At 40.0% G+C, this 22,037-nt stretch overlaps 1 protein-coding gene across 1 annotated transcript in view; it reads left to right on the forward strand.

Moving 5' to 3' along the window:
• The window catches only part of ADGRV1 (adhesion G protein-coupled receptor V1), a 312,242-nt gene that overhangs the window by 288,345 nt on the left and 1,860 nt on the right, over positions 1 to 22,037 (forward strand). The window contains exons 93-94 of the mRNA XM_026866507.1: positions 10,715 to 10,906; positions 13,144 to 13,321. Coding sequence (XP_026722308.1) covers positions 10,715 to 10,906; positions 13,144 to 13,321 — 370 coding nt within the window. The remainder of the gene's footprint in view (positions 1 to 10,714; positions 10,907 to 13,143; positions 13,322 to 22,037) is intronic.

The following is a 22,037-nucleotide window of genomic DNA, read 5'->3' on the forward strand; positions in this document are numbered from 1 at the left end:
TGTTCCACAGATAGCAGGAATGGGTCACAGAGCAGGTCACATCCAAATTCTTCTGTTTAGTGCTGCAAACATATCTTAGATCACTTCTGGCATTAATCCATTAGAGAGAATTTCCAAGAGGAAAAGTAACTTCTTGTTTTCCAACTGCAAGAAGAACCAACAGTTTGATAAGTGTTTCATGACTGACACTATCTGTTGCTGACAACGGGTAGAGCTGCATTCCTGCAAAGTTCAATAAACGTATGAAGGCATGGAAATAAAGCGTTCCAGTTGCTTAGTTCTGAACTACGTATGCATATATGTATCCTTTGGTATTACACTGGTGTGCATACAATTTAGGGTTTTATAAGCAGAATCATGGGGAAATAACTAAATGCTACGAGGCCATTGCTCTCCCAAGTGTTGTTCTTGTCTCAGAGTCGTCCCTGTTTAGAGTTATGCAATGGGATCACCCCAAATGTTAATTTCATTCCCGTTCTATTCTCTACATTTCCCATTTATTTTTGTTCACAGCTTAGTAGTGGTATTTCTGTCTCAGTCTATTTAGAAAGCCCAGATATAAATTTTTGTGCCAATGACTTTTCTATTAAAAAACAAAAAGTTGTAACCCACAAATGCAAATTCTAGAAAGCTTTAGAGCTACCATTGCTAAAAAAAACTGGTCAAAACAAAAGTTTCTAATACAAGCCTGACATCATAGCCATACTTAATATGAGTTTGGTTTTAATTTTACTTTGAGTAACACTCGCTATGAAAACAGAACTCATTAACTCTTGAGGTACTTTTTATTCATCCAGAGCTTTCTCTCTTTGCACAGTCTGGGGGCAAGGATGGGGGGAGGAAAATCAGCTGATTATCTCAAGCCAGGAAGTGAATGATTTCAATGACAGAGCCAAATATATTATTATATCTCCACCTACTCTTGTTCACCTACTTGTCAGATACGGAAGGACGTCTAGTCCTTGTCCTTATTTTTGCCCACGTTTCCCTTTTTTTGAGGAGCATCCCTAACAAAAACAGTGTTAGCTTCCTGCCTTATAAATAAGACTTGCCTTCTGCTGTCTCTGAAGCTGCGGAAAGGCAATAAATATCTACAGTAATTTTCATTAAAGTCAAGGGGAGTGGGGAGTGTAAACTGCTGACGGGTTCCTATGAATATCATTTAATAGCAGAGCCTGCTGAACAAGACCTCTGCTTCTGAGACAGTCAGAGTTCTCTGGCAAAACTAACTACTTGCAATAACTTAGGCATCTGTTGTTCTGGACATAAAAAGCATTAAAAGTCATTGTAAGGTACTTGCTGGCGTCATTTTTAACTAAAGGGAGGCTGAAGATGTTGAGACTTTATTTGGTTCCTTACAAACACCTTATTCCCACCAGTCTTGCCCTAAAACAGCTAAGGAGCAGGTATGGAGATTAATTATACCAGTAATCCACAACCCTTGGGTTCCCTCCAAGCCAGAGGTTTTTTTTACATTTTCTTGCATTTCTGGCTTCTGAGGTCGCACCAGTCAGTTAGTTTTACTCTTTCATGACACTGCAGCAAAATGCTGCTAAATGAATGGTTTATCCAATTTCTCGGCCAGATGTGACAGAGTAACAAGAAACAAAGAGATAGCAATAGGCCTAAGAGAGATTATGACATGGGAAGAATCAATTAAAGGGAAAAAATATTATTATAGCAGTAACTCCTGGCCTTTACTTAACTCTTCATTTTGAGACCTTTCTGTAATATCAAGTAAAAGTTTGGCAGAAAACACAAAGTTAGCTTCTCTCTTTTGACTCTTTCTGTCTCTCAATGCTGACTTTCAATTCCCTGTTCCTTTTAACTCTGTATATTTGCCATTAATATACATAAGTAGAAATACTGCTTTGACAAACAAATAATAAAAATAATACTTTAATGTGCTGCAGGGTCATTTACCTGCATGCAGTGATGTAGCTTCTTCAGTTGCTAGCTTCACTCTTGCATATTGCTTTCCAGTGCCAGTTTTCAGCTTGCTTAGGTACAACTAGAGAATTAACTTCTCTAACACTGCTGATGAGGGAATCTCTCGACCTAGGGGCAGAGGCTTTTCTATGGGGCATTTCTTGTCTGTTTGAGAAAGAAGTGAAAAGAGTAGTAGGCTTAAATTGTAAGGTGTGAGCTGAAATGTAGGGTTATAAATGTTTGCCTTGGAGAGCAAGTATGAGAATAAATGTTTGCAAAATTTTGTAAAGCATATGTGCAAATTCATGACCTCTGATATTTCTAGGTCTTTGCAGTCAGTGCAGTTGAAAAATATGTGAGGAATAACCAACCATGCAGCTTTTGGTTTTTCTGTTTTCTCTTTTATAGTGTCAGGTTCATCAGCAGACGGATTGTCTGTCTTTCTGTAGTATGTGATCTGCTTTCTGCTACCAAAGTGGTCCTGCACGTAGGACAAACCACAAGGAGATCCTGATGTGAAGAGGACCTCAACGGATGCTGTCCCCCATTTCTGTTGCCTGTGCACAAAAGAAAAACAAACAAAAAAAAAGGCAGATAAAAAAGAATTGAGGCAGAGGTGGGGAACAGTGGGGTGCTAGTCTGCTTTGTCTGCTCTTGGCTGATCCTCAGCCTGCCGCAACCACGTGTGGTTGGTGCAGTTTATGAATCTCACAGAGTTCTGTGAGGAGAGACTGCATCCAGAACTGTAGAGGTGAACTGCAAGGTTCTTCTGCATGCTGACTCTCCCATGTTTGCCGTCCACAGATCCCACTGTTTGTACCTTTGGTCTTTGACTCAATGTTTGTTTCTTCCTCAGCTAATCTGAAATACAAAATCAGAGCTTTCTTGATATTTCCAGGATGACCACATGGGAAGGAAGTAACAGAATCTTATTCTTTCCCAATCTGCACATCTGGCAAGTTTGACTAAGCATCTGTATTTCAGTGCATCTTCAAGTCAAACTCTTCTCTTTTAAAATTTGGATCGGTCCTCATAAATCAAACAACAACAACAACAAAAAACCCTGTCTCAGCACTTGCAGGGCTCAAATCAGAGGTACAAATGGCTGTTGTGTGGGAGTAGCTGCAAGTGTGCTGAGAGCTATGCAAAATATTTATAGTGAATCCTGAGTATCCAAGCAAATCTGCTTTTTAAAGATTTGCCAAAATTTTTGAACCTTTCAGGTAAACCAGTGCCAAGTTTAGACTAAATCTGAGCTGAATGCAGTTTGCCAGAAAGGAATTTATGGCTTGGCTTTGGGTAGAAACTGCAAGATTCAGCATGGTCTTGGCATAGCTGGCTCTGCATAAAGATAAACTTGGCAGCTTAGACTAAGGTTCAGGTGTTACATTAATATTAGGAAAATGTATTCATGAAGCTGAAAGCACAGTAAGGATTTTTATCATTATTACAGAATATAGCCATGACCTGGTTATCTATGGAATTATAACTTAAAAAAAAAAAAAAAAAAAAGGAAGCACTCAACTATCTTTTAGTGCAAACCAGTAAATACTTTCTTAATTTAATGGTAGATATATGACTTTTCATCATTCAATTTTTATGGTGATTTCTGTACATGTATGTCGATGTGGTAGCAGTTGGTTGGTTCAACAAGTGGTCTTACGATGTTGCCTACGGAGATGGTATGAATTTTGCAGTCCGCGATGACATTTATTGCTGCCTTTTGCTTCTGATGTGAATTTTTAGAACTTCAGCTGTAACAGACGCAAATCTTTTCCTATGAGCAAAATGGAGAGTAAATAACGCAGGAAGCAAAGTGCAGATAAGCCGCAAATGTTCCCAATAGAAACTGTGATAAGAGAAATGCTACGATTGATAAGAATTATAATAGCTTCATCAAAACTCGTGCTTAACGGCAAATAAACAGTCAAACCCTTGATGATTCACAGCAGGTCCAAAGTCAACTTATTAAGTGTAATCACCAGTTGGCAGGGTTGGACTGCTGAGGACATGGCTCTTACAAAAGCCACTTTGAAAGCTGAGGAAAAAGAGTTAAACAGAAGGATCTGATTTACATTTCAAAGGTTAATATTTCTGGAGAGCTCTGAGTGGGAGAAGTTAAGCGATGGCTTAGGATGGAGTATCATGTGACTAAGATGATACTTCTGTCATGATGACACCAATAAAAGATCTTCAAGCTGTTCTCGAAGAAAAATATGGTTGAAGGATATATGGAAAAATAAAATGTACGTTAAAATCTGGTTTTCGATATCTAAATATGCACAAAAGTGCTGTGCCTGCTATTTATCATCATTCTCTCTGAAAACAAGGAAACTTGCAGAAGGAAATAAAGAATTATATATATTTTATGCATGTCGCTTGATTAGCATTATTAATGCTATTGTGCATATGAACAATCAGTTCCATGGCTAATTCTCTTCCAAAAATTATTAGGAAAGACCACAATATCAAATATAGATCATGCATTGTACAATGGCCTTGGTTATAGTTTCCTGACTATGATTCCTTTAACATTGTGAGTCATTTTTTGCTCTGTAGTACTAGCTTCTTGAACATGGCAAAACATGCAAATTATCTGGATTAATCAGGCGAGTAATTTTCCCAAAAGCAGTAGGCACTTGTTAGGTAAATCAGTGTTAATCCACAACAGGCTTTGACTGGCCAGTGATGGAAAATTTCATGAGAAGAGTGAAGTCTGCAACATAAGAATTTCAGAAAATTAGTGAAATCCCCAGGGAAGTTCACATGCAGACACAAGCAGGAGCACCCGTGTCCATCAGCAGGCACACAGAAAGGCCAGCCTGACCATTAAACTGGCATGTAATTCTGGGACTGGCTGCTAAGAGTAAATTAGCATAGACAGAGAATAAGATAAATCTCACCCTGATAAAATTAAAAAAAAAAAAACAAACAACACAAAGAAACAGAAAAAAAAAAAACAAACACCAAACTAAAGTGAAACTAACCAAAGCATAAACCAGCATGCAGAAATTCCTCTACAGTAACTACAGGCAGCTAGTCTCAAAATATGATCTGATTAAAGACAACTCTTCTGTTGGTAGAGACACCTGTTTGCATGATTTCTTGTGGGTTTTTTTTTTTTTTTTACCACCTGGCTCCAATAAATGTTTAAGTTTAAAAATAACGGTGATGTTTTAGCCATGGTGATCTAAGGATCAGAATTACCCAGTTCTGGACACAGAGGTCCTTTTGTGGTCTAACACAAGGTACCATCTTTCTTCACAAGCCTTGATTTCCTTAAAAATGTTATCTTCTGAAAAAAAAAATAGTGATAATAGTCACATGATCAGTGATGTAGTCACACGGTGATAGTTATCACATAAAATTTTCCAAATTAAAATCGGAACTCAAATCGTGCCTCTGTAGAGTGCACTGAATTTTTCACAGTGCTGGTACCTGCCCCGAGACAGGTTGAGGAAGTGCTCAAATGGAGTGTCCAAATTACTTTTATTTACCGAAAGTCCTGCAAAGACACTTTAGTTTTATAAATAGAAATACCATTCCTCTAAAATCGATTACAATATCTGAATAATTTTTCCTTGGAAAAACAGGTTTTGCAATTCCAAGGTGGTGTCTCTCAGGCATGGATGAAAGCACCTGTGTGAGAAGTATGATGTATATTGTTTGGGTTGGGTTTTTTTTGGCGTGTTTGTGTTTATTAGAACAGTAGAAATCCTTTATTTTACAAGATCAATTTAATATTATGGGATAAAGTGGACATCTTGGTTTTCTCAGTGTGTGGAAAGGTGATGATGAAGAGGTTTGCTCATGGCCTATGCGGTCTGTTGTGTCCTTTGTCATTACTGTTAGCAGAGTTATCCCAGTTTCCATACTTAGACATACTGTGGTGTCAGCACAGTGAGTTGAAACATGTAGAATTAGAGGATAAAGAGTCAGACTGTGAGTGTCAAACGTGCAGTGAAGGCTTTCTGTGGATCACTCTTCCAGGTTTGCATGTGATCTTCTGGAGAGTAAAATATATTCTGTCCTTTTATTGACAGCTGTGGAAGTCTGTCCTCAATTTTCTAGCTTCCTGCAGCTGTCACTCCGTAGAATAAATAAATCAAGCTGTTGTATATGAGAACTTCCCTCACACCCATGCATGGGCAAAACCCTCTCACAAATTATAAAATGTACCAGGAAAAACTTCCCTTCTTCTCCTACAGAGGACGTTCCACAGTCTCTTTGGGGAACTTGTTCCAGTGCTTAATTAACCTCACATTAAATAGATTTGCCTTATATCCAGTTGGAACCTCCCCTGTTTCAACTTAGGGCCAGCATCTCTCATTCTTCTGCCATGCCTCGATGTCTTCTTGGCAACCACCTCTTGTGGACTGGAAAGCTAATAGCAGTTAATGGATATTAATTCCCCCCTGAGCCTTCTTCATGCCAAAAAGCCCAGTTTCCTCAGCCTGGCCTCACAGGGCATCCTGGTGACCCTCCACTGGAGTTACTCAAGTTCCTACCCATCCAGTGCTCTGCACATCTAGACAACAACATCCTAACTTGGGTACCAGAGTGCTGTGGGACACCACGCTAAAAGCCTTGCAGAACTCAAAGCAGATGTGATCCATCACGCTCTCCTTGTCCACTGGACCAGTCACAGAAGGCACTCAGGTTGGTCAAGTATCCATAGCAAATCTGGGAAGATTGGTGAAGTATCTGGCATAACCTAGAGCAGCATCAAGGCTGCTCCCACCTCTCTGGCTGATAAGGTCCCAGTGGACTCTTTTGCATGGGAGCTTTCATTCAGACAGTTGTAACTGTGGGTTTTTTTCTGGTGTGGTTTTCGTTTTGTTGTTTTGTTTTGGTTTGGTTTATTTTCCCTAATGTAGCAATGCAAAAGAGCAAATGACCAGCTTGCTGAGGTGAAATAACAAAAGCTTAATTGTCTTCCATCAGCATATATCAGTAAAATAACCAGCAGCTTTTACTGACAATATCTTAACATTTTTCAGGCAGCCACCGTGTCTGAGGAGAACTGTAAGCTGCCTGTCTGTGCTCTCACCTTCGGGACAGCCTAGTTGTCTGCTTGAAGTAGTTCTCACCTTCCTCCACAGGAGACGCTTTAGTAACACTTTTTTCCTCTTACCTTTTACTGTGACTTTGTATTAACACTACTATCATAATGTAACCATAAATAGCATGGGGTTAAATGTTTTGTAAGTAGCCCTGTGACCCCAGCACACAGAATTTATGTAATATTACAATTAAATCCTCCAGAGTCCTCCCTCTTTAGCTTAGTTGTTCAGTCTGCTTCCATAGAGCCCAGGCCAAGCTCTGGGGTTAACAATCAGTTATTTCTGTCTGAGACCAGATAGCCTCTTTTGGCCTCCCTTTTCATGCTTCTAGGCTGAGGATGATGACTGAATTTGCATGTAACAGTGGAGGATGTTGGTACTAGGCTGAGGTTTTGGGGTTTGGGTTTTTTGGTGTTGGGTTGGTTGTTTTGTTTTTTGTTTTTTGTTTTTTTTAATGATATCTCCTTAAGAATACAAAATTATTATTTACCACATTTTTAACAGAGATTTCATTGCCTGTGTTACTGACATCCATACTCAGACCTATCTTCTTTCACACCCTTTGGAGTGTGTATATTTCTTCTCTTGAATATCCTGCAGGTCTGGGAGACTTGTCAACAGAACTTGACTATTCTCTGCATTTTATACTTGGTGCAACTAGCAAGGAGCAAGGTCTGTGTGTGCCCGAAAAAGTACAGTGGTGACAGCTTGACCAAAGTTGTTCATCTGGTGGACATAGTGAAACATATCACAATGCCAACAGCCTTATATTCGTAGTACTTTAAGGCTATTTTTACAGTATTAAAGGTTGAAGTGAAAAAGAACATAATGAGTGTCAAAAGTGTGAAGAAGGACAACTCAATTCTCAAACTAGTGCTACTGAAAACACCCAATGAGCCTGTGAAAGCTGTGGTTGCACTGACACAACCCGAGTGTCTGTATCCTGCTCGTGGTCTTTCAGAGTAAACAGCCTGGTAGCTGCTGGTGCTAAGATAAGCATGGATCAATATGACTTGATCCACAGCATCTTCATGTGTATGATCACTGGAACTTGGCGATGTGTGGGCAGGACCATTTGTCTTGTTCTGATTTCCCAAAATTCAGTTTTCTACAGTGGTTTCTACTAAGACTAAAGGGCAGTAAGAATAAGACCACAAATACCTTTTGAGACCAAACAAAACCACAGTGATGGCACATAGGAACCCACATCTACAGGATGTATCTTCCCGAGACTCTAGATTTGGGTAGGAATATGGGTTGAAGAAGGTTCAATCCTTTTTCCAGCTAAGCAAGAAATTTTCTACCCAGCTACACGGTTCCTGTGTAAAAGTATAATGTATGTAAGAGTGTTGGGTTCTGCTAAGCATAGGCTTGTTTGTAAAGCGTGGCCATAACATTTTACAAGAGTGGGAGAAGTAAAACTCATAATTTCTGTTTGTTGGCTAACTCAGCCTGTGACTCCTCCTGTCCTTAGACAGTCAGATAACCTCTCTGAGTCCATTTGCTCATTATGGAAGGACCCAGAGGAGCTGTCTCATCACCCGTCTGCATCAAGACGTGGGAGTTCTGAGTTGCTGAAGTTCCTTCTCAGCCTCGAGAAGAGGAGGGCTGTGGCAGGAGTGCCACACGAGGCATTGCATCTCAGGGACGCTGGCTCCTGCTGCCCAGGACAAGGGTCTGCCAGGGGCAGAAGTGGTGGCAGCAGGGAGGAGTGGGAGCAAGGATGCTCTGGGTGTCAGAATGCCTTTCTGTGATTCTGGTAGAATGAGAGTTCCTCAGGAACAGCACTGTCTGAAACACACGGAGAATTAAACCAGGACACCAGCCTGAGTTAAGGAGGTAATTGTGGTACTTGATTCCATGTTTATTTGTTTTAGAAGAGAAAGTATCCACACTTGGGGCTGCACAGGAGAGTGACATAGCATGGGCCTTGTGTACCAAAGCACAGGGCTGTGCAGCATTTTCAGCTAATGGGTTTTCTTGAAAAGTACAAAACCATTTGAAACGCGTGCAGCTTCTGTGGCTAGGTCCTTGGAGACCAAAATGCCAGAGGCTGCTCTGGATTCAGTGTCATAACCGTTATCTGTTCTTCTTGGGTTTTTTATCCTTTTCATATCCATTAAACCACTTAAATTAAAAGAAATCCATTTGCTGGTCCCATTATGCTTGACCTACATCAGAGTCCTTGGATTTGTTTATAGAATGAAAGGACATTTTGGTTCCTTTTTAGTGGTTCATAAGTGTAACGTGTTTACATCAGTTTTTTGGAACGTATTTACTTACATGTATTACAAAGAAATTTCCTCTCAGTTAACTGCTTAGGGTCTTCATGACAACAATCATCTAGAAAAGTGGGAAAATGTTACCTTAAAATAGTGGCTTTTAACACTTCTGTTTGCTGGCTTGATGTTAAAAAAAAAATACACACATGGAGCTTTATGGCTTTATAGCAGCTGTATGAAGGTACTTCCAGTGTTTGACCAGCTGAGATTGAAATCCCATTAAATCCCATTAACTTCTGTTATGTGTCACTTTGGACCAGACTGTTTTATCATATTGTTTTGGCATTAGAAATTATGAATCTGTGGATCATGAAGTGCTGCTGCCTGTTTTGTAGGAATGGAAATGAACATACATCTTCAGTACTGGCAATCTCCATGTATTTTAAAAATGCCTTGCATTAGGAATTTCCAAATATAATTAGATGAAACTCCTTACTGTTTATAATCCCAGATATTACTTTCGTGCCAGTGGGTACCTTTCCAATAAATTGTTTGTTTTAGTACAGTTGGTTTCAGGGTTCTAGAGGACAATGTGAAATACAAAAAAAGAATGCAAATGTAATTGTATTGTGGCCATTGAGAAGAATTCAGAAGTCTTATTTCTGTACTTTGGTTAACTCCTTCTTTAGCAATTATTGAACGTTGATCTATCAATTGAAATGGATTGTTTTCTCTTAGTATTAATGCAATTTAAGGATTAGAGAAAGAGAAACTCATATTCAGAAGTTCAATCACTGGATTTCTTGGCAAACAAAAGACATGGTTATAATACTTTCCTTGGCTACGTCTAAAGGTCAAAATTAGCAAGCCTTTAAAGAAGAACTGCAGAGCCATACAGCAGAGCCTTTGTAGTAATCACAAATGAAAGACAGTGCTGGATCAGTGGATATCATAGAGAATCCAGTTTATAGTTACAGCTTGGTATCTGTGACGGCAGCAGTGCAGTTGGCACAAGATTGAAATTGGGGCAAGAATGCAAAGAGCCAGCAGGTCAGTAAGGAAATAAAGAATTGTGGCTAGGGGCCAGCAGCCAAATCCTCTTGTAAAGGCGGCCCTTAACCACATTTTCACTATTATGACAACTGTGAAACTCAAGTTGGTTTTGTTGCTGTTGGGATCTTGGCTTTGCTTTGCAACCGTGTGGGTTCAACCAAATAATAATTTTCAGCGATTCTTTCGGGTTGGGTTTTTGTGTGTGTGTGTATGTGTGTGTTTAGCTGGAAGTCTCAAGACAAGAAGTTGGTTTTAATTTCCAGATCTCTGATGGGCAGTAACGTCATCTCTGATTTTTCATAAAAACTGCAGCCTCTGAGACACGTGGTGCCGGTGTAAGGGAAGGCATCAACCACAGCCTATAGGTCCTGGCCATGACTGCGTTCAAACTCTAATGTATCTCCCTGCATTTCACACACTGATGGTTTTTTTCTCTCTCCGTTTCAGGGTCTTTATGTCTTTGTTGTGTATTTTATCCTGCACAACCAACTTTGCTGTCCTGTGAAAGCAAGTTACACTGTAGACATGAATGGGCACACAACTCCGGGATCGGCCTTTTTCACACATGGCAGTGGTCTGCCGGCGGCAGGTGGAGAGATCAGCAAGTCCACTCAGAACCTCATCAGTGCTATGGAAGAGGTAACGGTTCTGAAGTCATTACTTTGTGTATTGAAAATGTATCTGGAGATTTAAGTCGCAGTACTGAAGTGTGATATAAAGGAATGAGATGCTAATTGTTATAGGTTGGCTTTGGGGACAGAGGGATTTTTTTTTTTTTTTCCATAAAAATTGTTACTTTTAGCCATGGTGATATTCTTGGAAATTACAATTCCCTGGTAGCATCCCATCTAGAGAATTTTCCCTTTTCTACTTAAGTCCTGGGTTTGTTATAGAGGCTGGTTAAAGTGCTGTCAAAACAAGATCATGAGAAATCAAAATATCAAGTTAATTCTTGCAGCTTACTGTAGGCCTTAAACAAGCCTTGAATTTTGCAGTCATGTTGTATAAGATTTCTGGAAATGTTAATTGAATAAATTGGAATGGAATGGAATGGAATGGAATGGAATGGAATGGAATGGAATGGAATGGAATGGAATGGAATGGAAAAAAGAGGAGAGGAGCGGAGAGGAGCGGAGAGGAGAGGAGAGGAGAGGAGAGGAGAGGAGAGGAAAAGAAAAGAAAAAGAAAAGAAAAGAAAAGAAAAGAAAAGAAAAGAAAAGAAAAGAAAAGAAAAGAAAAGAAAAGAAAAGAAAAGAAAAGAAAAGAAAAGAAAAGAAAAGAAAAGAAAAGAAAAGAAAAGAAAAGAAAAGAAAAGAAAAGAAAAGAAAAGAAAAGAAAAGAAAAGAAAAGAAAAGAAAAGAAAAGAAAAGAAAAGAAAAGAAAAGAAAAGAAAAGAAAAGAAAAGAAAAGAAAAGAAAAGAAAAGAAAAGAAAAGAAAAGAAAAGAAAAGAAAAGAAAAGAAAAGAAAAGAAAAGAAAAGAAAAGAAAAGAAAAGAAAAGAAAAGAAAAGAAAAGAAAAGAAAAGAAAAGAAAAGAAAAGAAAAGAAAAGAAAAGAAAAGAAAAGAAAAGAAAAGAAAAGAAAAGAAAAGAAAAGAAAAGAAAAGAAAAGAAAAGAAAAGAAAAGAAAAGAAAAGAAAAGAAAAGAAAAGAAAAGAAAAGAAAAGAAAAGAAAAGAAAAGAAAAGAAAAGAAAAGAAAAGAAAAGAAAAGAAAAGAAAAGAAAAGAAGGAAAAAATAATTTAGAGGGACATGATTTTCAGTCTCTGTTGGTGGAAGTGGGATGCTGCTAGTTTCACTTTTCACTACCCGTAGTAAAGCGAGGTGACTTTTGCTGCTATGTACATCTGCATGTTGATAGATCTAGTTGACAATTTTCCAGGTAAACAGTTTTTCCAGGAAAAACGTCAATTTAATGTAACTGAAATTTTTCAAGGGAACGTTTCAGTTCCAGTATAATAATAACTTGGAAACCAAGCTGCTCGCCTGGCAGCTGTTTTGTCTGTTCCTCTACCTGCTCGGCTGTAGGTTTGTCTGGATTTTAAAGCTCCTCAACTGCCTCCTGGAAGACCACTAAATCTCTTCAGCATCTCACTTAAGGTTGGCACCCGACTCCCCAGCTCAGCAGAAAACATAGCTTCTCATCTCCACTTGTCAAGCTTTTGTGCTTCTGAGCTCTTAAACAGTGGACGAGCAATAACCCAATAAAATATATTTTAATTGTCCTAAAATATACTTTTTTAGAGTTCTGTATTTTGGATTTTCATCACATTTAAGAATGAGATAGATTTTTCAAAGCCTCTTTTCTCATGAACTGAAATTCTGATTTTTTTGTTAACCTTCAAAGGCGGGCCAATTACTTTAAAATATTGTATTGGTAAACAAGGGGAGCAGTGAGTTGCCAGCTGTAGATCATGTAACGGAAAGCAATGATGATTAGTAGCTATAGAAGGGAGAAGCAGGGTCCAGCAGAGGAAGAGGCAGTGGCTAGAGAAGAGTGACCTGGTACTTTTCAGTGCTTTAATTTAAAGTTCTCTATAGCTGGGGCCAGTGTTCAGAAATAGCAATATTTTTTCAACTTTTTGGGGTATCTAGGACAGGCATAATAAATACAAGGTTGAATGACTTGTAATTGAGTTACACACACATATATCTATACATTTTGGTTTGCTTGGGTTTTTTTTGTTGGTTTTGTTTGGGTTTATTCGTTTGTTTGTTTGTTTGTTTGTTTTAGAAAGGCTACCTTGTTCACTATAGAAGTGACAGAATAGCTAGGTCCAAGATCTTCTGGTCTTAAGTTCATCTCTGGTCATAGCTTCCAGTTTCTGTACTGTAGTTTCACCGATTACTGCATTTCTGTGTGTGCTTACACTTTGCAGGTGCCTGCAGACTGGGAGAGGGCATCCTTGCAGCCTGGTAGTCAAGCTAGTGCTGCCTTTAAGCAGAGTCCACAAAATGGAAATGTCTTCCACCCTTCTGGAGGATTTAGTACCAGCTCATTGGTTGCTGATGAGGAATCACAGGAGTTTGATGACCTAATATTTGCTTTAAAGACTGGTGAGTGACTCTTCTCCTTGTTCCTCAAAGGATGTTAAGTTGTTCTTCACCCTAGTGGTGTCACCATTCTGTGAGATCCAATTAAGGAGAACTGTTAATATAATCTGATTGCCAGTGAAAAATTGCCATCTGAAGTAAAATTGTTTTGTCTTGGATGATTATCGCCTGAAGAATATTGTGCAGCCTGTCTAAAACAACAGAGTTAGCAAAAATGTTTTGACTCATGATGATAAGCAGACTGGCAGAAAGTAACAGCAGATTCGAGGCTCCGACATTTTTCACAAATGCTTAAATGGGCAACTTGCTGCCTGTAGACATTGGCTGTCTTGTCTTCTTTTCCTGTCTTTTTCAAACTGATAAATATATACAATGCCTAGCTTTGTTTTATGTATATTTATATGTGAGAAACCAACTAAGTTCATAAATACTGGTTCTCCCAATAAATGTAAGACAAAATATTTATATAAAACACATTTGGACCTGAAAAATAGTGTACACTAGAAAGATAAACTAGATAGACTTCTGCTCAAACAGAAGAGCCAGCTGATGGGCTCACAACGCTGCTGGAGGCCACTCTAGGTGTCCACATTCAAACTACACCAGCAAGAGAAAACATTTGTACTCAGATTCCCCTCAAAAACCTTAGAGCTCAAGTCTTTAAAATCCAAGGCTTTGCCCTCGGTTATGTACTGCGTTTGTGCCTTTTCACCCACTCCACCAATGAAACTGCAGGTTATTCAAATGGTGATATAAATAGGTAGCCAGAAGGTGGAAGAAGTTAAGAAGAACTTGATTCAAAGATAGGTCAACATGGGAATGTCTGGTAAGATGACTGACCCAACCACAAAGGCATAGTAGCAGCGCCTGACAGGACCTGGCAGATGCTAACCCAAGCCCACCTCTAGGCAACCAGGTGAAATACGGATTAGCTTGGCAGTGGGAGGTCACCTGAATGGTCTTTGGGGATAGTGTTGAGCCCTGCAAGAGACAACACCGAGGTACTGGTGACATCAGCAGGTTAAGTGCTTTGTCACCGATCATTTCAGGAGTTTGTTCCCTCCGGTGGCTCCAAGGAAAACAGCCAAACTGGTTGGAAGTTTGGGAATGCTGATAATGAAGGAGTATGATTCAACATATTCATAATACGCTATCTCCTAAACCAATTTCCATTGCAGAAAACTCTTCTAATTATGAAGATAATTGGATGATTAATAAGTGGCCTAGCACTAAGAAATACAAAATTTTATGAAGTTTGTCACAAAATCTGTGTTGTACCTATTAATGTTCCTGGACATTTTGCAGACTACTTCTAGTTTGTTGCATAGCTAAAGATTTGGGGCAAGACTTTCAAATCTAGGTGCGTGATCTTACAGCCGCAAACCTTTGTTTTTGAGTATCTAAGAAGGTAGCTTTTACTTTTTTACTCCTTCCTGAATATCTTGAAGGAAACCAACTAATTCATAGATAGTTAATAAAATATGAAGCCATTCACACGTAACACTCCCACCATCTCACACAGTGCTTACTGTTTAAGCAGCTCGGTATCAGTTGGCCTATTTTCTGCAGTAAACTCTACGCACTGTGGAGGAGTGACTCTTAAATCATGAAAAACAATCTAGGCAACAGCAGTAGTTAAAACTCATGGTTAATAAAATGCACCACAACTTTAGCATTTAATAATTTTTTTAATAAATCTTCAAGCTTCATCCTTACTTAATTTGTTTTCAGTCCTTCTAAAAGGAAATAGGTCTAGAACCAGCTTTTGACTATTTTGCATAAATTTTATTGTTGTAATCTTTATTAATATTTTATTATCATTTGTTCTTATGAGTCTTTTGTATTTAAAGTGCTTTGAAGCAGAGACCTCAGGCCACAGCTGGAGAAAAATATTTTTATTTGCATTACTGATTCAAGTAGTACCTGACCATTTTACCCCAGTGCTTACTGATGTGCCCAAACTGTGTCCCCAGCAACATTATGGGGGCAAAAAAGATGATTTCTAAGCCAAACCAGTTGTCTCATCTGGTTCCAGCCCCACACACAACATTTGAACAAGCCAAACTGAGGAGGCGGTGTTGAGGTTAGAGTAGTTTTAACCACCAAAAGTAAATGTTTATCAGCTATTGCCTAAATACAAGCTGTAGCTCAACATATACTTTAAACCCAAAACGGTGAGCTTTTCTCTGTCTAAAAATGGTTTTTATTATTTTCATCCAGACCCGCGTTCCAGTCCGGTTCAGTGCATGGCCAAGGAGTCAAGGTGCTCCCGATGGCACCAGGGAGGGAGCCGTGTGGAAGCAATAAAAAGGGAGATGAGGTGGTGGAAAGTGGGATTTCTTCTCTATTTGCTAGCACAGGTTTATGCTGCTAAAGTATTCACTAGCTGTGGTCTGACAGGGATTTTATGATACAGTTAATCCAGCAGGCAGTGAAAGGAGCCTGTCTCCTGATCCCTCCTGGCAGCACTTTCCTTCTTTCTCTCTTGCATCGTTGCTTGTACTCATGTGAAACCGCAACAACTCAGGTTGGAGATTTCTCTCGCTCTTCCTCTTCATCTCCTTCCTCTCCCCCTTGCCACTCCACACCAGTTTGATGCCCTCTGAGTACCAGTCCCAGCTCCAAGGAAGCAGCGGTCATCAGCAACTGGAAGACCAGCACCCCTTCTCTAAACAGGCTAAAATGTACGGGCAGATGAGATGTGGTTTTGCTGCCTTGCTCTTGTCTGTCATTCGCTCTAAGTAGGCTTCTCAAACCTTTTTAGACCAGGCTTTATTTCATGAGGCTGATAATTCCTCATCTCAAACAGACAAGCCCCTGGCAGAGCAAGAAAAAGGTGCTTTACACCACATTAGCTGTTTTTATCACTCCTAAACTGGGGGTGGGGTGGGGGGTGGCTTTTGGGTATGGAGGAAGAACAGAAATTCTTGCTCTGCTATTGCTTGAGCTTTACCTCTGATAAGCAGAAACAGAACCCTCCATTATCTGTCATTCCCTAAAACTGTCAATCTTTAACCAAACTCAGCTTTAGCTGTGCTAAAATATTAGCTCCCACTCTGAAGGCTGGCTGAGGATCAGCACTGATTAGCAGAGGAATATGCAAAAAATGCCTGTATGCCTCTTTGCACTTCGTCTGTCCTTTCCGCTTATGTAGTTTGGAGCTGTCTGAAGGTTACTTTAATTTATGCCCGCTGTCTGTAGCCACAAGGCTTAATCTGGCAGCCAGGATCAGTGAGAATGAGGGTGTAATCACAGCGAAGCTGAAATCTCCTTCCTGTCCCCCTGCTCCACCTTTGCACTGCAGCCGGCTACTCTCAGCAGTAGAAAAGAAGGATGACTGGTGAAGGTTAGGGAAAAAAAAAAAAAAAATCAAACTCATCTTCTCTCCTAGCACGACTTTATTCTTTAACTTGAAACTGTTTAGTAATCCGCAGTTTGCAGCCCAGCTCCACAAATAGATGCATTGGCACACTTGGTCTTACTGCTGAAGAAATGTGTGGTAGAACTGTGCACTTAGCCCTTGGTTCTGTAATCATTAATGCTGGGCCTAATTACAGATTAACCTGAAATACAGACTGGGTCAGATGAAGGCATACAACTGCATTTCTGAGGTGTACTGTTTCTTAGCCAGCTTTTATGCTGGCTTCATGCAGCCTTTGCATCACGTGGCCGTAGAATTTTTTTGTTTGTTGCAAGAAATCAAAAAGCTGGACTTCTTACATCATAAAGCCAGGGCCTCTGAATGCCTTTTCAGTTAATTCTTCCTTTCCATCAAATATCACAGAATCCCAGGATCATCTGGGCTGGAAAAGCCCCTGCAGCTCCTCCAGCCCAGCCATGACCCTCCCCCTGACCCTTCCCAACTCCCCCAGACCCCTCAGCGCTGGCTCAGCCCGACTCTTCAACCCCCCCAGGGATCCCGGGGACTCCCCCCTGCCCTGGGCAGCCCATTCCAACGCCCAACAGCCCCTTCTGCACAGAAATCCTTCCTCAGAGCCAGCCTGACCCTGCCCTGGGCAGCTTGAGGCCATTCCCTCGGGGCCTGGCGCTGGGGCCTTGGCTCCAGAGACTCATCCCCCCTCTCTGCCCCCTCCTGGCAGGGAGTTGCCGAGGGCCAGGAGGTCTCCCCTCAGCCTCCTCTTCTCATTTATCATATGAAATTTGTTCATGTGCATACAGAAGTACATAGTTAGGATTTACTACCCCCACTATATCACCTCATTTCTTGCACTGTGGGAATCTCTTGGCTGGCCATCTCCAAGGCAGTTAATGTGAGAGAAACTACAGAACAATTCTGGTGGGTAAAAGTAATCAGTAGGTGCTGCTTACTGATATGTGCTAAACCCTCTTTATTTTAATGTTTAAGTATTTGTCTTTAGTTTTTCTTTTATTTCATTTACGGCTTTTATAATGAATCAAAGGTTTAGCTTCTACTGAGAAGGACAAGTATTTACTAATTTGTTTTTGTTAATTACACTGATTAAAGGTGCTGTCATTTTGGACTAGATCTCGTTTTTCCTCAGATTTCTTCTTTAAGGTTTATATTGATAGACAATTTAATAAGACAATTGCCCTCCAGATTTTGAGAGTCGTATGTTACTGTCATTGGAACTAAAGCCCAATATAGCAGAATTCCCTAAGGACTTCTTCTCTGGTTAGGGCTGCGGAGTTAAAAAGGGAGACAACAGAATAAAAGTAGATGGATTCTGTCCCAAAGCAGCAAGCTGTCCATCTCCTTTGCTCTAAATACCTTAAGTGCACGATAGCCTTACTGACCTCTGAGCTTCCATCCGTATTCCCATCTCCTACGAATGCTCTTGTCCTCCCCCTCTGTGATGCACAAAACTGAACAAATTAATTCCTTTGGGTGAGATGTGAATGCAAAACACAGCAGAGCCTTTGAGAGAGGCCCAAACCCCTCCAGTGCTGACTGGTGACCCATCCCCGTAAGAAGTTGTTTGCAAAGATATTTATAGGCTAAAGCTGAGAATTCCAGCCTAGCAGATAGCACTTTCCAAATATATATTGGACAGTATCAGTGGAGGATATTGCTGCATCCACTTCTCAGTGTATTTTTGTTCTTAATAGAGCTTATGTGGTAAATCCTGAATAAATATTCTACATGGAGAATGCCTGTATACCCCCCAATGCAACTGCTACAATAATGATATATAAACCAACTCACAGTTTTTATTCTAATACTTGTAGGGTTCCAAAGTCTTGGTGTTACCACTGTAGGTGCCTGGTTTAAGAATTAAGCATCTTATGGTGGACATCCTGAACTAGACATTTGACATTTGACATTCTGAAAGGTGTTCAGTGCAACATCCTGGAGACTGTCTGTCACAGGGCAGATAAACTGTAGACAGTGACGAAGTGCCAGATTCGTGCCCTGCCTTATCAACCTGCATCATTTCTGCTTTGAAGGTCTCACTTCACGGAAGAAAATGAAGGGAGGATAGGCAGTTTGCTTATTCATTCAACTTCTCATTTGTGATTGTTCACAAATATACTATCTGTTTGCTGTTGAACGTGACTGCATAGTAACCAGGAATCATTTTTAGCCCAGTCTGAACTTTATTCATAGAAGCATCGATGTCTGTTGGTGTCACTTCTGAAAAGTCAGAGCCCCAAAGGAGAATTTAAAGTAGGTTCGTGTAGATTATTCATTTCTAATATATCTTGATTCAGAAGGCAAGATGGAAGTGCTTACAAAATCAAAAGTCTCCTCAGAGTACAGAAATTACTGTACTGTACAGTAAAAAACCCAAACTCTGTCACACTTAAAATGTTTTAGTGAAAGTTTGAGATCCATCTGCACAAGCAGATGACAACAGCTGGTGTTCGAGGGCACGCAGCAGCGCAGTGATGAGATCCTCAACCAGTAGATGTCACTGGAGGGATCTCACTGGGTTTGCAAAGCCAAAAGTGACTTTTCAGTTTCTAGCTAGTGCTTTGATAAGAAAGGAAAGGAAGAAAGGCCTCATTTTCCAGCATCTTTTTCTTAAAATAATTCCTTCACAATTCAGGGAAAAGTTTTACTCCCCGCTATGTACCTGCTATCCAACTCCAGCATCTCTAGGGGAGTACATGATTTTTCTGGGGTCTGATTGAGTTTTAAATTCTGCTCTAATCTGAGAACAAGCCGGACCTATGAACTCTGTGAAACTCCATCATATAAACAGACGTACCCTTCCCAGTGTGCCGGCTGTTTAGTAAGCTGGTATCCTGGTTACATTTCAGCTATCATTCCTAAAAAGGATCAGCTCTCATGTAGTTTGTCTGTGCATCAGCAGCAGATCAAGGCCCTTGTAAACCCAAAGCAGCCTACTCCAGTCTCTGGTTTACCAGGACATTTACTTCCTGATAAGAACCTCCATAACAAAAAAAAAAAAAAAAAAAAAAAAAAAAAGCAAACAAAAAAATCTCCTCTGGCTTTGCATAAAGCATGTGCAAAACATGCACATGTATGACATTTAAGAATATACGTAGTGTAATATCGTATTAGACTGGTATCTGATCTTTTTGTAGTGGCCAGCACCAGATTCTTTAAGAAACCCCATACTGAATAATTGCAGTATAGCCACCAGTAAGACAAGTACCTTTCAAACCCAGCAGTCAGTGTTCACCTTAAAACCTGAACCTGGGATGATCATATTTATATAATATGATTTTAAATGTTTTCAGCAATGTGGTTTTTCCTTTTAGAAATTTGTACCGTCTTCAGCCTAAATAAATGTTTTGAGTGAATTCGACTGTTAATAATGCTACATAAGAAATATTGTTTTGTTTCTCCGTTCAAAGTATTTTATTTACTTCAAGGTTATTACCTTGTTCTTCCATCCCCAAATGGTAAATGCAGAAGTCTGATTTATCCTCTTTATTACACTCATGTTTCCTTTCTAAAGCAGTTTTAGAGAAGATGAGAAAAAAGCCCAAATAACTTGCTTATTCAATTGCTGTTTTTCCCAGGACTTTCAAGCAGCTTTTAGTCATTAAGACTGGATTCAATGAAAAGGTTAAATATGCATATAAATTTAAGTCTGTAAGTACTGCTTAATCATCTTCAGTACACTTATAAACAAGTATTTTAATGATTCAGAGCCTAATCTTCTTGTCTTTATTATTGTATCTCTGTACGTTGATAGAGTTTTACTCTTGTGACACTCTGACAGTAATTGCTGGTCTCTCAACGATTTGGGTCATACAGACCCAAGAATAAGACTCATCTAGTAGATGTCAACGGACCATGTTCACTCTGCAACCCAAACACCAAAACCAGGTGTAGGAAGGGATCACAGTGCAGAAATACCCACTTTCCACCTGGATGCAGTAAGGCTGGGTTCATGCAGCGCTGCACCCAAGTTTGGTCCCTACCAGGACTTCTTCCAGAGCTCTGCAGGAAGTCCTGCCTAGTCCTGCAGGTATGAGGACATTTGCTGAACCAAGCTCCGTTTTCCAGACTGCAGCTGACTTCCCACAGCAAAAGAGCATCCCACCACAGCCCCCTTTTCTATACTTCTCTATTTCTTTGGGTTGACATAGCACTTGGGGATATGGTGCAGTTGGGAATGGTCAATGTTGGGTTAGTAGTTGGACTAGGTGATCTTCGAGGTCTTTTCCAACTGAGATGAGCATTGTCCATTGTTGATACTTCTCATCTACCCACTAAAGCCCTAACGCAAAGCCTGGCCTTGCAGAACGATTGCAACACTTGCTCGGTTGTGAGAGAGCCAGGGCTGTAACAGATGTTTCATTACTCGTGGTACATGCTACTACATGCTGTGAGAAAGCTTATAAAAGAAGGATGTTTGTTTGATTTTGACTCACCACCATAAATGTTAATACTTTGTGTCACTTCAACTTGTTGCACAACTGGCCTGGTTAGGGATTTACTGTAAATGCATCAGCATTTTCAGAGCAGATCAGTAGGATGAGAGCCACTGCCAGCATTTTTTGAATTTTAAATCTCTAGGTGGTGCTCACATGGTTTAAGATCAGGAGATTAATTTTGTTATTGTTTTAAAATACCCCCCCCCTTTTTTTTTTTTTTTTTTTTTTTTTTTAAGATAATATTATTTCTGTAGGAAATTCAGTGTTTTAATAGCACGGGTCTCTCTGAGCTCCATTTTCCTGCTCCTTGAGCAGGCGAGGGCTGACAGGGAAGCAGGGCAGCTGTGTGCTCTGACTCAGATGTGCCCAACAGCCACACCTGGGCAGGAGAACTACCTTTATGGTTGGCTTGACTTCACCTGACCAGACTGAATGCCTCCCATCATTCCCTGATCTCAAGCGTTATTTAAAATTTGATAGAGAATATAAACGTTTCTTTGTTCTTATGAGCCAACTGAATCCACGGGTAGATAACGTCCAAGCCAAGTACTGTTACCACAGGGCCTGACATGCTATGGTGACTAACTCACTCAACCCTTTGCTTTGCTCCTGCATAGTGAAGAACACCAGGACATTTGCTGCCTTTGCTTTTTTTCCCCTATAAAAGAAGCCATCCTTTCTCCACAAGAGGTCATTCTCCATGTTTTGAGGGGTAGAAGGAGCTGTGGTTAATATGGATGTAAAATTTTATAGTTCACTGTGTGAAGGAGGCACCTTTTCCAGACAAGCTTCACCTAAAGCCACTTAAATATATATGTAGGTCAGATGAATGAATGGATGTGTTTCAGGAGTTTATCACCACTCATACACCAACACAAGTAAATTC

The sequence above is a fragment of the Athene cunicularia genome, assembly GCF_003259725.1.
Source record: "Athene cunicularia isolate RWA chromosome Z unlocalized genomic scaffold, athCun1 chrZ_part3, whole genome shotgun sequence".
Lineage (NCBI taxonomy): Eukaryota > Metazoa > Chordata > Aves > Strigiformes > Strigidae > Athene > Athene cunicularia.